This window comes from Dermacentor variabilis, chromosome 9, assembly GCF_050947875.1.
Source record: "Dermacentor variabilis isolate Ectoservices chromosome 9, ASM5094787v1, whole genome shotgun sequence".
NCBI lineage: Eukaryota > Metazoa > Arthropoda > Arachnida > Ixodida > Ixodidae > Dermacentor > Dermacentor variabilis.
The window spans coordinates 87584211-87599121 of record NC_134576.1 but is presented as its reverse complement, the minus strand read 5'-3'; the positions used below and the strand labels follow the sequence as shown (position 1 = coordinate 87599121).

General features: G+C 48.6%; 1 protein-coding gene and 1 pseudogene across 2 annotated transcripts in view; one reads left to right on the top strand and one right to left on the bottom strand.

Annotated features, from left to right (window-relative positions):
• Window positions 1-11820, bottom strand: part of LOC142557069 (ribonuclease 3-like) — a 30639-nt gene extending 18819 nt beyond the window's left edge. Inside the window, exon 1 of one of the 2 annotated variants that reach the window (XM_075668637.1) lies at window positions 11645-11820. Coding sequence is in view for 1 of the 2 variants with exons in the window: in XM_075668636.1 (XP_075524751.1) it covers window positions 11320-11384 (65 nt within the window). In the remaining variant the exon portion in view is untranslated. Of the gene's footprint in view, window positions 1-11319; window positions 11426-11644 lie in introns of those variants that run through there. The other variant, XM_075668636.1, reaches the window with a different exon arrangement.
• LOC142558700 (U2 spliceosomal RNA) lies at window positions 10557-10734 on the top strand (annotated as a pseudogene).
• Window positions 11821-14911: the final 3091 nt, after the last annotated feature.

Genomic DNA, 14911 nt, shown 5'->3' with positions numbered 1-14911 from the left:
GCTGAAAGGACTGATAAATTTCGATGTAGGTAATGCCCGAAAAGAAAAAAAAATGCCGTTGTACCTCGGGAAAAAGGATTGTAACAGAAATAAACTAAAATGAAACCGGTTCAGCTTTATTCGGAAATAAACGTTAGAGCCGAAAAAATGAAATGCCAAGATTCAATCCATGGTTTAACACCTATAAATAGGTACGCCGAATTTCCTCAGAGAAAATGTTCGGCAAAAGAAAACATTACAGTTGGCGCTAGAAAAGAAGAACAACATAGAAAACGCGAAAATGATTTGTTTGGATAAACACCGACGTACGCGGAATCCCGCCGTCCCCCCCCCCCCCCCAAAAAAAAATAAACAAGAAAAAGAAAGAAAACGCTGAGCACTGCCAATGCACTGACGAGTAAGCCACGACAATCATGCTTTGAGTCGCGTTCCTGTTTCCGTGACGCTGTCAACTGATCATCTGCACGCCGCACCGTTGCCCGTGAACAACAGACGACGAGGCACGAAATAAATGAAATTAATTTTTACGCCAATTCACGTCGCGATGTTTTCACTAATAAACGTCATTCTCTAGACAGACTGGGGACGTATTCTGGGACGATCACTTTCGGCGATCACTATCGCCTCGGACACCTGGCGCAAGCTGATTGGCTGCTTGAGCAAAATCGGATGAGTTGATTGGTTAATCGAGCACTACGTCACGCGAAGGCGATAGTATCGCCGAAAGTGATCGGCCATGCATGCGTCCCCTGACGTCAATCCGTGCCGCTTTTTCACTCCGTCAGATTCCCAAGGGAGTAAAGTCGCGTCTCCGTTTTTCTTCTTAAAAAAAGAAAAGGAAATCCATGGTGGTGAAGTAAACATTGCGAGCTGTGTAGTTTTACAAGGCAGTGTAGCCAACAAAACTCCTAGCTCGTTCTTGTTTAGCTTACGTCGCTTAGCACATAGTTTCGGTTTCGGATCAGAGTGGGACGACTGCGTCCGCGAATAGCCTCAGCGACCACGGCTATGAGTCAGGTCGCCAGCTGGCAGCGGCGAGCGACCCCGGAAACCGAAACCACGGCAGTGCGAGTCAGAGACCTTGAGCTGAAGGAGCAACGCAATACTTTGCGCAGCCGGTCGTCGCTGACAGGCGCTCGCCCTGTTTATACCACGCTCCGCAAAAATTAAAAAAAGAACAGTCAGACGGCCTTGCAGCGCATCGCACGCATGCCGTTCGAAAACGAAACTATGAAGCAATCAAGAAAAAAAACTCTCGCTCCGGAGGAAAACGAAAAGAATAAATACAGCTGCAAGCGAAATGGCATACCACGCGACGCATCCGCGGTTCGCGCTGTTCGGTGCCCCGGCTAACACGCAGCAGAGTTTTTGAAAAAAAATTATGAAGCCCTCTGTACGGATGAAACCAACCGTACGTTGCTAGCAAGCTCCTGAAGAAGCCTCCAGTATTCTTGCATTTTCTAATTAACGAAGTGTAGAATTCACTAAGTGACAAACTTTTTTAATTATTAAATTCACAGCTGCAATTTCAATACAGTTTCTGCAGAGCACCATTTGAAAACATCACTTTCAATTTGCGATGCGTTAAAGCTTTGCGCATGCTTTCTTTCTTTCTTTCGCAATTCCATGATGCAACGAAAGCCTGCGATCTCTTATATACGCGATTAAAAAAATTACGCAAGATCTATCGCGTCGCATAGGCCACTGGTCATCTGTCCTAAGCATTACATGACTTACCCAACTCCGCATTTTCCTCATTATTTTAGAGTATCAGCTATACCCGGTTTTTATGTATATAACTTTAAGGTAAAGGTATCTATAGTACATGATATAAACGACATGGGGTGATGGCGTCGTTAATTCTTTAACTGGATATGCATCAGGATATGTGTGGAGAGAAATGCGAGCATGACATGACATGGAATGACATGCCCATTCATGCCTTGTCAATAATGTCATCTGATGCAATTCATGGCATTCATGTCATGCCATGTCAGAAGTTTGCAGGGACAACATGGCTACAATTAGTACATGAGCGGGGTAGTTTGAGAAGTATGAGAGACGCCTTTGCCCTGCAGTGGGCGTAACCAGGCTGATGATGATGATGATGATGATGTCATGACATGCATGTCATTCATGTCAGGTCATGCACGCAGGTCATCATTCATATCCAGATATATAACGAGTTAAACAAACGACCCCGACAGCATCATGTCATTGATGCCATAACACGCATGTCATTCATGTCATGACATTTATGTCATCTCGTCCATGTCAGGTCATGCATGCAGTTAATTCATATTCTGACGTATATTGAGTTAAAGCAATGACCACGACGGCATCATGTCTTCATACCATTTATGTCACGATGTTCATACCATGACAAATATGTCGTGTCGTTGATGATATGAAATGCCATTCACGTTATGTCATTCACCATGCCTAATCTGATATATGTACAGTCGAAGAAGCGACCGCGATAGTATCACAAATTCCACCATATTGTCAAATTCTGCAATGGCGACATTCAATTGGCAGCTGGCAATATGAAAAATTCGACAATATGGCGGCATTTGGCAACGCCCAGAATTGTAGCCCCCGGTCACTCATCTTTTGCGAACACGCCGAATGTGACGCTAGATCGTGACGTCACGCCTCGCATATCCAAAAAAAAAAAAACGAACCCCCCCCCCCCCCCCCCCCCCCGAAACACTGCCTCAGCCATAAAGGAAGGAAACAAACAAGGAGAGTCACGCATTTAGCCTCGGCAAGCGCTCCATTCTCCTCACCCCTTTCCTCGCAGTAGTGGTTGCAACATGTGATCTTCGACACTCGTCGTACTGTCCTGGAACGTTTGGTTCGCGGCAGTATTCAGTCGATGCGCACTTCTTCGGCTGCGTTGCCGCGGCTCTACCTGCCAGAGCGGGAGCACTAAAACCTACCGCGCGCTCTGACGCGACGATCACGTGCTGGGCCACTACCGTTTTTGGCTTCAGTCGTGTTGCGCGATGCTGTCTCCCAACTTTTTCTTTCTCTTTCCTCCACGTCTTACTCACCCGGAGGACTGGACGCGCAAATGAAGTCGGCTAACGCTGACTCACCGAAAACGAAACTATGGCAGTCAATGACCGAACATGCGCTTTTTTTCGCCGTCGCACTGGCCGCACGGCGATATTTCCACCGTTCGGCGCTCCCACTCAACCCACCTCATTTCCTGAGACGCAGACGCGCCAGCGACATGCTTCAGTGAGTACGTTGAACCCCGACGGATGCCCGACGTGTCAGCCGACGCGTATCTGTAGGAAACTGCGAGCCGACGCTCCGAAAGCTAATAAACGCTCAGCTGCTACCGTGTCCGCCGCGTTGATTCTAGACCCGGTGCAGCTTGACGCAGTAAAGGCAGCTCCTTTTCGCGTATTCGCGGGAGTTAAAAGTAAGGTGTTCATCCGTGGCGAGTTAGTGCAGGCGCTTCGTCAATGTTCAAGTCATTTTTTTTAAAGCGAATACCTTTCTTTGCCTCTTTGTTCTGTTTTCGTGATTGGTCGGTGGATGTTGGTCGCATTCGGCAAGCAAAACGTTCGTTCTTTCGTTCGTTCAGTTACAGTGACAATCGTCGACTGTTTCTGCAAAAATTTCTTTCGTCCCCTGTGTTGCGGCGCTGATAGATACTATGAACCTTACGTAACTGTTTCGTTGGCAAAAGAATATAAACACCGCGAAACTATAAATAAAGGGGGGAAGCACACAGGGCAACTCCATCGCCTTTGTCCCCTTTTCGCCGTCGTCTAAATTCGCGCTGTTAATCACTTCGCCAATGTGAACCGGTTGGCCCAGCAACATGCGGCGTGTTATTAGGCTATATTGAGCTGCTTCAGTACCTTCAAAGTCTGCTCAACCTTTGGTCCTAATTACCCGCATCGTATCACCATAATGAATAGAGAAGGAAACACTTTTCCGTGTGCTTTTATCCTCGTATTCGCCTAAGTTTGTGCTATTTATTCCTTCGCAAATACGAACCAACAAGCCCAGATAAACTAACAAACAAATGCCTTCAAAGTTTCATTGACAGCACAAGTACACCACAGAGAACAACAGAGAACAGAGCGCTTACTTCCAACAGTTTATTTCCTTTTCGGAAAGCATCGCTATATATAGTCACACAGAAGCACAACAGTCATGCGCAGAACGCAGCGAGAGATAGATAGATAGATAGATAGATAGATAGATAGATAGATAGATAGATAGATAGATAGATAGATAGATAGATAGATAGATAGATAGATAGATAGATAGATAGATAGATAGATAGATAGAGAAAAATTCAACATAGTGATAGCCCGCGGTATCTCATCTCCTTCTTAAGAGAGAAAGAGGAGGTACTGACGCAACCTTCGTTTAAGCATACATTTTTTTTCCCTTCGATTATCGCGCACGTGACACGATCTCCATATTTTGCGATGATACTGCACTCTGTGAATCTTGGGCTGCATCCAAACGTGCTGCAGGGCAGAAGGCTATCCCTGTTTTGCGAGGTCTACATTGTGCATTTTGTTCTTTCAGCCTTTCATTAACGCATCAGCCTGTCTCTCCGATGCAATAAGTACCACAGCTAGGACAGGGGGATCTGATATACTACGTTATTTGCGCGCTCTCTAAATTTATTTCGGTGTTTGATAAGGCATCCTCGTTTGGGCTTAGATGCTGGGACGGTCATTTTGCACAGGTTGCTTAATTTTTTCCTCTTTTCACTCAATATAACCCACATGTTTTTCTGGTTAGCGGTTTGTAACAAAACGTGCAACACTTTAAAGTTCGCGTGTAAGAAAGCGTCCCCCACCGTCTCTTATCAGCAAGCATGTGAAGAAAAATTACCACACTTTCGCGGTAGGGGTGAAGCAACGAATACGATAGCAGTGCATTACAGTACCGTATAGACTCATTTTGATGATGCGCGCGTGCTGCAGCGTCAGCGCAGTCAACGCGATTGATTTTTGGTAGAAACTATTTTGTCTCAATGTTTTGGACTCAATGTTCTGGGCTGCCAAGTTGGAGGCGCGGCCCTTACACGGGTTTATACGGCACAACACGAAATAAGGATCGTAGCTTTCGAGGCTTAACGTCTATCATTTACTCTGGCCGTGCTCGCAAGCTCACATAAACTCAGAACCGGACAAGCGCAAGTTTGAAGAAGCAATCCAGAGCGAAGAACTCGCTCCCCAACTCTGGGCCGCCCAGCAGGTCCACGACGCCGCCAGGAAACTCAACCTCCCGGTTCCGTCGTGGGAGACGCCCACTCCCCGAGAGCCCAAAGCTCTCGTGGCCTGCAGGACCTTGGAATAAAGTCGATTTCCTTCCTCCCTTTCGGGGCAGTATGAATCGCAGTAAGCATAAGCACGTGACGGAACCCGTACGAACGGGGAGAACTCGATGACCGCGATCGACGAGCCGAGAGAACGCTGGCGCTGATGAGAAACGCGTGACGTGGTGCCACCACGTGCTTGTCCGAACGCTTACGCGTTCCCACGTTCCACGTTGCCACTCCGTTCAGCGTTGCAAGTGTGCCGTGCTTTGGAAACATAGCAGGTCACATGACCGACGATCTCGGAGTACCTGCGATTCACCTATAGGGTTACCACTAGGCGCTCATCGAGACACCAAAGATTTATGGAGCGGGAAGGTGCAACAATTGAAAGTTCAAACAGACAAGGGGGGCGGATGTGATTTCTCAATAGTCGCACGTGCGGCCATTTGCAGGATCTTCTTGATTTGCAAGCTCTAGTATCTTCTGAAAGTCCTGAGCTGTTCCCGATTCAGTTTTAAGAAATTTCATAAGAGTATTCGCTGTGTTTCTTCGGCAGTCCGAATACGAAAGTACAAGCGGAAGCAACCTGTGTTTCGCAAGTTAGGTCAGAGAGGCTTGTCGCTACCGAACTTGTTAACAACTTAAAGCAACTGGTTTCTAGATCTTTGTCCCTGCGAGGCACAACGAACCTTTTCTTGCGAGCAGTTATTCAATTCCGGTTGAGCAATGGCTTATCTTACTTTGTTGACTCGATGAGAGAAGACGGGTGCTACGCAGCGAATACATTTTTACATGAAGTGACAGTACTAGTAGGTTTCTTCAACCACAATTTTTCCATCGAATACTAGTCTGCTGAGACACGTAAGCGCATAAGCTCGGATTTATTAGACGTTATGTTCCCAGAACAACTGTATCGGTTAATTCACTGTCAAGACCAAGAGCTAAAACGTGTGAAACGAATGATGGCAGCAGAGGCTGCGAAAACTTTATTTTTTAAACTACATGCTGATACCTTTCCGGTGAAAGCATGGCCAGAAGAAAAAGGGGAATATTTACCGTGAGGAACTAACTGTTTACTCTGCAAAAAAAAAAAAAAAAAACAGAATCTATAGAACACGTATTTGTGGATTGTTGGTGGGCGGTCTGCTATTGGGATATTAGTGCAAGGGACTGTGGCCAAGCATCTGACGAAGACGCCATTAGACAGTATACAAATAGCCAAGTGGACGCACAGAAGTCTCAAACGGTCAACTTTAACGGATGTGCGTACTAGACTGACATGATCACATCAATCGAGAACGTGACTGAAATCGCAAAGCGCCGTTCTAGGTATAAAGCTAACGATGTTACAGGACAAAATAACCTAGCGGCCATGGTTCTTTACGGTGTTATCGTTTAGGGAGAAAAAAAAACAGGCAGAAAGAAAATTTTCTTCACTTCGATGTGTTCGTTAGTTTTTATGCGCCAACAAATTCTCAAAGAGAAAGCTTGTCGCGAAGCGTCTGCTGTCTCTTACATTCCTCTAGAGCGACTGTGTCACTGCGGACATAGCTAGCGGCTACTTATCTTTCGGCTCAGACACGTTAGGATAGCGAAAGTAAATACACGAGTGCAGATACGATCCTCTGCGACTAGGAGTCAGCGTTTATTATCGTGGTGGTCTATAGTGTGCCTGCATATTTAAAAATACCGTCGGATACAACAGGTTGATAACGCGGAACCTCCGGCAGCAATACAAATACGGTCGGGTACTTGATTTATTTTATTTGTCCGAAGCCCGAGCTGAGTTCGCGCATGCGTATGCGAACGACGAATACGTCCGAGAAATTTGACAGACGTCGATCCACGATGTCACTTATGTTGCGATTTTGGCTCATATCCAATACGCTATTGGATCACTGCGACCTCCATTTATGTAACATGAGATGGACACGCAGTAATACTTCTGGAGTGGAAGCGTTTAGGCTGAATTTGCCCGCACTGACATACCGGTCTGTTTCGCGCTGATGCAAACGGCTGCGTTTTATTCAAGAAGTGACCGATTTTCAAAACGTTCAAAGTCAAAACTCGCACAACCTTCGATGCTCCTTTTACGACACGGACCCGGGGCTTCTTCGGTGTCGTCTCGAGCGCTCGCAAGCGCGTCGCTTGATGCCGTCTTTAACACATGTAACGCGAGGAGTAGACGAGGAGGCCTCGGATGCTTTCTGACTTATAAGGTCGTTACTGCGGTAAGCCGTTTTTGTTCTCTCGTTGCACTCTGCCTCCTGCGCTCGACGCGCTTTGAAGAGTAACTCGAGCAGCTCCGAAATATCGTCGCACCTGTGCCGCATCTGCAGGACGTGCTCGACCGGGTTCTGCATGCTAGCTACAACGGCCGCCGTGCTGAGAAGTCCACGTCTTGGTGGGAAAAGCAGTATAAAAGTGCTTTTCGCTGACGTGATCTACTGGTTGAACTTATGGCCTTCCTCCGCAGTTTTTAAATGGTCGTACCGTATAGGTCTTCTTGCTGGTGGAATATCTTGGCATTCCTTTGCGATGTGCTGAGTCGTTTGCGGAATTTCGCTGCAGCAGACGACACATGCCTTGAACCCTTTGCGAATATCTGCTGCGATGTGTTTTTGTCCTCGGGTAGCCAACACGAACCTCAAATAGCAAGGCGCTGCCCTTTGTGCTGTCGTACACTTTTTCTCTCCTAATTTCTTTCTTGCCGTACTCGCAAATCGCCACGGTCTCTTTTTGTTTCCGTCCTTTGCATGCAATTTACCGTCTGTTTCTCTCACTTTCATTTCGATGACTTCTGGTCGTCTATTTGTACCTTCATTTACACTGTAGTTTGTTGTCAGCCTTCTTGACTTCTGCTTCCATTCCGTGTCCATCCATGGGTCTGAGCTGCAGATATTTGTACAGTTAGGCCGCCCATTTTATTTCATCCACGTTCCCGAGTCTTTCTTCACAACTAACATTACGCTGCGCTGACTTCAAAAGAGGCCCAACCAAGGTCACTCTGCACTGCCTGATTTGTGGTTTTACTGTGGGCCCCCAACGCCAATCGCCCCTGCCAACCCTTGGTTAACGTCTATGCCCGACAAGATCTGTGATGTTAAGCAAAGAATTGAATTTGCGAACGTTAACGCTGGCACCATTAGTCCTATCCAAGTTCCTCGCTCCACCTTACATTTATTGTAACCCCAGAGTACTCTTTGTTTCATCATTGCGGCATTCCACTTTCCATTCATCCTCAGATTGCCTTGGTAAATGTTTGAGTAGGTCTTTTTCTCGTTTACGCATGCACTCAGGTGCTTATATTACTTTACTGTGAGTATGACTGGCTGTTGAATTCATACCACCTAATTACATACACGTGTCTTCATTAAAGATCACAATTCCCAATTTCTCTGTGCTAAAATTAAGGCGCAGATATGCTGCTGCATTGCCACGCATATATATTCGCAAGTCTCTTTAGCGCCCCCAAGAAAGGTGCCACCCCCTAGAGGCAGCGAACATTTTGTAGACGTTTTCCTCCCCATACGGCGGGGCACCGCCGGAGCATCTTGCTGTTTGCACCGTGCTTAAATTGTCCCTAAAGAGAAAAAATGATTTTAGCTGTGCTAGTAAATTACCCTTCGATAGTAAAAAAAAAGAAAAGCCCTTCTTGCCGCGAGGAGACCCCCAGAAACAAAAACAAAAGACAGGTGGCGACGCCGCCTTCAAATTACCGCACCAACGCGCCGTGACGTCATGGATTTTGACATCGTCTGCTCGGGTTTAGTTAAATTGTTATCGGTCAAAAACAGGCTACTCTGTATTCTAACAGAGCCAAGGACTGAACTTCGAAAGTTCCAAGAAATGTCGCTGAATAATAACGGCCGAAATGAAAAAGAAACCTTGCGATTCATGACGTCAGGGTGACGTAATTGCCCGCGAGATTCAGTGCGAAATTCAAAATTGAAACTTTGACCATCATTTTCCCTAGCAATAATCAGCCTGATACCACGAAAACAACGAAAGTGGAGTTATCCTAGAATACTTTATCAACCTAAAATGATTCAGCGTTTCTCCTTGGTGCTTCTAGAAGCAGAAGACCCAGAGATGAGGGACGCTGTCCACCTAGCGTACGAAGTTCATGCGCAATGGCGCTGGCGGTACATATTTAGGCATTGCGCGCGCTACTTAACATGTAGCGGATTGCAGACGATACTTCTGCATCTCCCTGTCGTCTGCCTTTCCCTACTGCTTGACAGGGAAGCTTTCGCAGTCCATGTAGACAATGACGGAGACAGAGGAACGCACACAAGACGATAGTCGGATCACGAATGTACATAACGTGCGGCTTGGAAGTACGGCGCCCGTGCGTGTGCGCTCCTGTCTCCATCCTTGCCTACTGCGCCTCATTATGTATAAGCTTTTGAGTGTTTTGTGAACTGACGTCGTCTTACATGAAGGCGCGAGGGACACACTTCTAGCTAGGCTTCGCTTTTCTTTTTGCTGTCTCCCTCCTTCTGCTTTGTAGCAGAGCATTGACATATGTTCGTGTGACTGCTGTGTAGCAGTCCCTTGTTTCTCCCTTTCAAAAAAAAAAAAAAACATAACGAGCAGCACTGGTTTCCGAACTTTGTCGTGAGAGATCCTGCTCACGTGCACAAGCAGCTGCACAGGCCGCCACTGGGCTTTGAAGCGATGGCTTCAAATCATAACTTAAGCTGCTTTCTTACTTTCCCATGCAGCTGTGCCAAAAGACGTCGCAAAATATGTATTTCTTATGCGCGGAGGTCCATCGCGGAGGTACTGTTTGATTTCAACGCAGTTCAAGGCAAAGTTCACTGTCCTAGGTCGCGATTCTACGATTATGTCGAACGACAGTTGAGCGTTGTTCAGTCCCGCGAGAGCAGTCGGACTGTCACAGCATGTTGCGTTTACTTCTTGCGTTACATGCAGCGTCGACACTTAGACTTAAGGGTCGCTTGAAGATGCGTGATAGTGATACGAATGGCAAACTTTATAAAATATAGAGAATTAGACGAAGAACAAAAAGAATGCAAGGATCAAATTTCGAGTAAACAGCACACTAGTATTACACATGTCCACACTCCGTCACCGTGCCATCTAAAGGAATTCACGAGAACGAAACAAAAACTATACACACGTTGCGTTTCGACGGGGCCGCCACCACGGGAGAGCGGAAGGAAAGTAGTTACGCAAGCGCTTGGCACGCCGACAAAGAAAAGGTGGTGCGAGCGTAGACATTGTAGATATGGCCGACTCGGGTTAAAGTGTTATCTGTTCTGAACAACTTAGTACTTGATACGGATTCTATTTCGACCCAAGATTTCAAACTTATTTTTGCAAGCTGGCGGAGTGCTTGGAGCCTGCTTCACCTCCGCCGCGGGTTGGCCCGGTATCGTACTATGTTCGGGATTGGCCCACAACATTTGCACACGCGCGTGAGAGAAATTCACGGAAGCATAGCCATAAGCAGCTTCGCGGTAAAATCTTGTAGGCACGTTTCAAGTTTTACACAATTTTAAATGAAGTAAAATAACTACTGTGTAATGCATAGCGCAAAATAGCACATTCACGCAGTGGCGTAGCTAGGTCGTCTGGCACCCGGGGCCCATAGGCCTTCTGTCACCCCACTCCCCGGGTGTAGCCGGCGGAAATAGAGGTGTCTTCAGATGTATGACACGCCCCCCCCCCCCCCTTCACTGGCCCCTTGCACCCGGGGCCCACGGCCCCCCGGCCCCCCCTGTTGCTACGCCACTGCATTCACGTCATATCAAAGAACCCACGCTCAACTTCCCGCCTCACATTGTTGTAAACGATAATGGCGGAAGAACTGATTTGGCAACACCAGGAAACGGACGCGTTCGAACGTTGTCTGCGCAGCAGGCTTTTTGAAGCATAGACAAGGCCACTGGTTTGAGGCACCCCCTCCTTCGGCTTCCTCGCTCCGTCCGTTAATTCCCTCCTCTCGACCGGACTGTACGGCGGGAAAAGCGGATGTCATAAAAGCTTACGTAATTTGGAGTCTTCGACGTTTGTGTGAGCCACACCAGACTCGATTTAGAAAGCGAACTGGCATTAGAAACCAAGCTGGACGAAACGCGCGACCGGCGCGAATACGACTCAATGCCAACTTGTTGCTATCGCGCAAAACCCGACTTCTTTAACTTGTCCGACATCCCTCGCACGCGCAGAGATAACGCACGCTCAACGCGGAGCGCTCACAGAACACCGAACGCCTCTCGCGCGACAGCGAGCAACACAAAACAAAGGCTGGGACACTGGCGGGAGCCGCAAGAAAAAAAAAAAAACCGTTAGAAAGCGTGAGACAATACTCACCTGCGGTTTGAGACAGCGAGGCTTATGACGGCCTATGACGTGTATGGGGATCGGGTGACAAAATCTGCAGCGGTCCCCGACTGCGTTGCTGTTGTCACGGCTGCTGCTGGCTCTAGCTGTGCAGACGACGCCGTGAAAGCGAATGAGCCGCTGCTGGGGCTGCTGTACGCTGCTGCTGCCGCCGGCTCTGCAGCCCCGAGCGACCTCTACAACTCGCGCACGGAGGAGGAGAGAGCGCAGGGCTGATGAGAGAGACGAGAGAGCTTGTGAGGAGGATTTGGCGACGGCTTCCGCAGGAGATTCAATAGCTGGCTGCTGGGACAGACGAGGCAAGCGGGTTTGGGAGGAGGATTTTGCTACGCATGCGCGAGAGAGTCAGTGCTCGTTTAAACACATGCCTTATTTCACGGCGTCCGGTTGTGTGCGGGTCGCGGAATCAAAAAATTTAGAAATAGTGTACATTAAGGGGCGCTAGGAGAGCGTGTCTAGACAAGCCCCTCGCCGGCGTTGGCCGGTTGCCCTCTCACGCTCTATCTCTTCCACTCTCGGTCATTTAACATTCTTGTTGCCTACGGCCACTGTCAGCTGCTTCGTTATCTTTTGTTACACTCTGTTTGGATCGCACCGCTGGTACGATCTGTTGGGAACTCGGCGCTGACGCCCGTGGTTGTACCTGGGTCGCAAGCCCCAAGGGTAGCGTTGGCCTGGCGGCCTGGGGTACAACTGGAAGCATCCGAAGGTCCCGGCAAAGCATGAGTCGACTGGTAACAACAAAACAACTTGTTTATTTTAACATCGCAAAGAGTTGGCGGTCAGGTTTGACCGAAGTAGAGAGACGGGAGAGCACTTCACTCAACAGAAGAAATCGGAGCCCTCCTTTTGGCGTCCGGGGGCAGCTGTTTTTATACTCTCGCAGTTGAGGGCAAGAAGGAACCCCTCAAAAGACGAGCACGTGAATGTACAATGGGCTAATGGTGACGCACACTGTCGTAGCGCTGCCGTAGCACCATGTCGAGCACGATCTCGTAGCACCCTGTCGTAGCGCTGCCGTAGCACCATGTCGAGCACGATCTCGTAGCACCCTGTCGTAGCGCTGCCGGTCGGGCACAATGACTGTAATGAGCGGATGATCCCTGCTTTCGCATCGCTTGGTTCGGGCACAATGACTGGAATGAGAGGGTGATCCTTTGCGGTCGCATCGCCGCAGTCGCGCCTGGAAACACCTGCCGATGAGCGTTGCGGCGACGATGATCGGGCCAAAATGTCTGCCGCCCCGCCGCAGTCGCGCCGGCAAAACCACGTGTCGCAGGCGAAACGCAACAGACCGCCCCGCCGGGGGAAGGAGATCCCGATGGACAGGGGACTGCATCCGCTGTCCGGAGGGATGTCGCTCGATGATGCTCATAACCGAAGTCGGGCGTCCCTCGACGTTTCTTGAGCGCAGCGCACAGAGAAGGCCTCGTTCTCTCGTTCAGGTTCGCACGGGACACTGCAAAGTGACTTCGGGAGAGTTCACATTTTTGTTCTCGTTCCCGGCAAGCGTTAGAACTACGCTGAAACTCAACCGCTCAGTCAGCAAGCACGGCACAACCCTCACTAAGCCCTGCCAGGCTCTTTCCCCTTTTTATACCACTGCCTAGTTCCTTACAGTAGTCTAGCATCACTCAGAACGCGTCCACAAATTGAAAAATTGCACTAGAAAGCATATCATCACTTTGAAACACTAAACAAAAGCAATATGTTAAAAAAAATCCTGCCTCAGGAAGAAAAACATCAGTAACAAACAATTTTGAGGCTGATTCCTACGTTAGGGGCTTCGACTTAAGCCATCGGCGTTACCGTTGAGTCTCCCCTTTTTGTAACGCACCTCAAAGGAATATTGTTGTAAAGCGAGGCTCCAGCGCAGGAGGCGGCCATTTTTGGGAGAGATGGTCTGCAGCCATTGGAGAGGGCAGTGATCCGTCTCAATGATAAACCTCGAGCCGGCTAGATAGCATGACAATTTCTGAACGGCCCACACGAGACACGCACACTCTTTCTCGGTGGCGCTATACGCCTGCTCACGACTGGTCAGCTTACGACTAGCATACAGGACGGGGTGTTCTACTTCTCCATTTTCCCGTTGGCACAGTACAACGCCCATGCCTCGCTCACTAGCATCGCACTGAACAATGAACCCTTTTGTATAGTCTGGCGATCGTAGCACAGGCTGGCTTGTTAGGGCACTCTTTAGGGCGCTAAAAGCTCTTTCCTTTGTCTCGTCCCAGACGACTGTTTGAGGCTCTGACTTTCTTAGAGCATCCGTCAGGGGAGCCGCGATATCAGAGTACCTAGGGATGTACCTCTGATAGTAGCCGGCGACACCTAAGAACGACCGAATATCGGTCTTCGTGCGCGGTTGCGGAAAGTCTCGCACAGCGGCCACTTTTATCTCAGAGGGGCGGCGACGACCCTGACCAATCACGTGACCGAGGTAGACAACCTCGGCCTGTGCTAACTGGCACTTAGGAGCCTTGACTGTCAAGCCCGCTTCGCGCAGGCGGGTTAGCACTGCCCGCAAGTGTGCCATATGCTCAGACCAGGATGCGGAGAATATCGCTACGTCGTCTAGATACGGTAAAGCGAATTCTTGCTGTCCCCGCAACACTTTATCCATGAGACTTGAAAAACAGTATGGCGCGTTCTTCAAACCAAAACTCAACACTTTAGGACGGAATCTTCCCATTGGTGAAATGAACGCCGCATACCTACTAGCCTCTTCTGTAAGTGGAACCTGCCAATAACCCCTGACAAGATCTAGGGTGGAAATAAACTGAGCGCTACTAACTTTCTCAAGGCACTCCTCGATGTTAGGGATCGGATAAATTTGATCCTTAGTGATGGAATTAAGCCTGCGGTAGTCGACGCAAGGACGAGGTTCCTTGCCCGGTACCTCAACTAAAATCAAAGGGGAGGTATAATCACTCTCACCTGCCTCAATAACACCGAGCTGTAGCATTTTCTTTACCTCAGCCTCCATAATATCGCTCTGGCGGGGTGACACCCGATACGCCTTGGATCGTACTGGCTCTGGGGAGGTAAGTTCTATATCATGAGTAAGTACAGAAGTCCTACCAGGCCTCTCAGAGAACAGACCTTGAAACTCTTGTAATAGCTGGTGTAGTTCGGTTTTCTGCTCGGGCGACAGCGGTGCTTTACTGATAAGGTCACTAATGACTTGACCGGTGTCTTCCCTGTTCGTCACTGAGCCTAGTCCCGGAAGCTCGA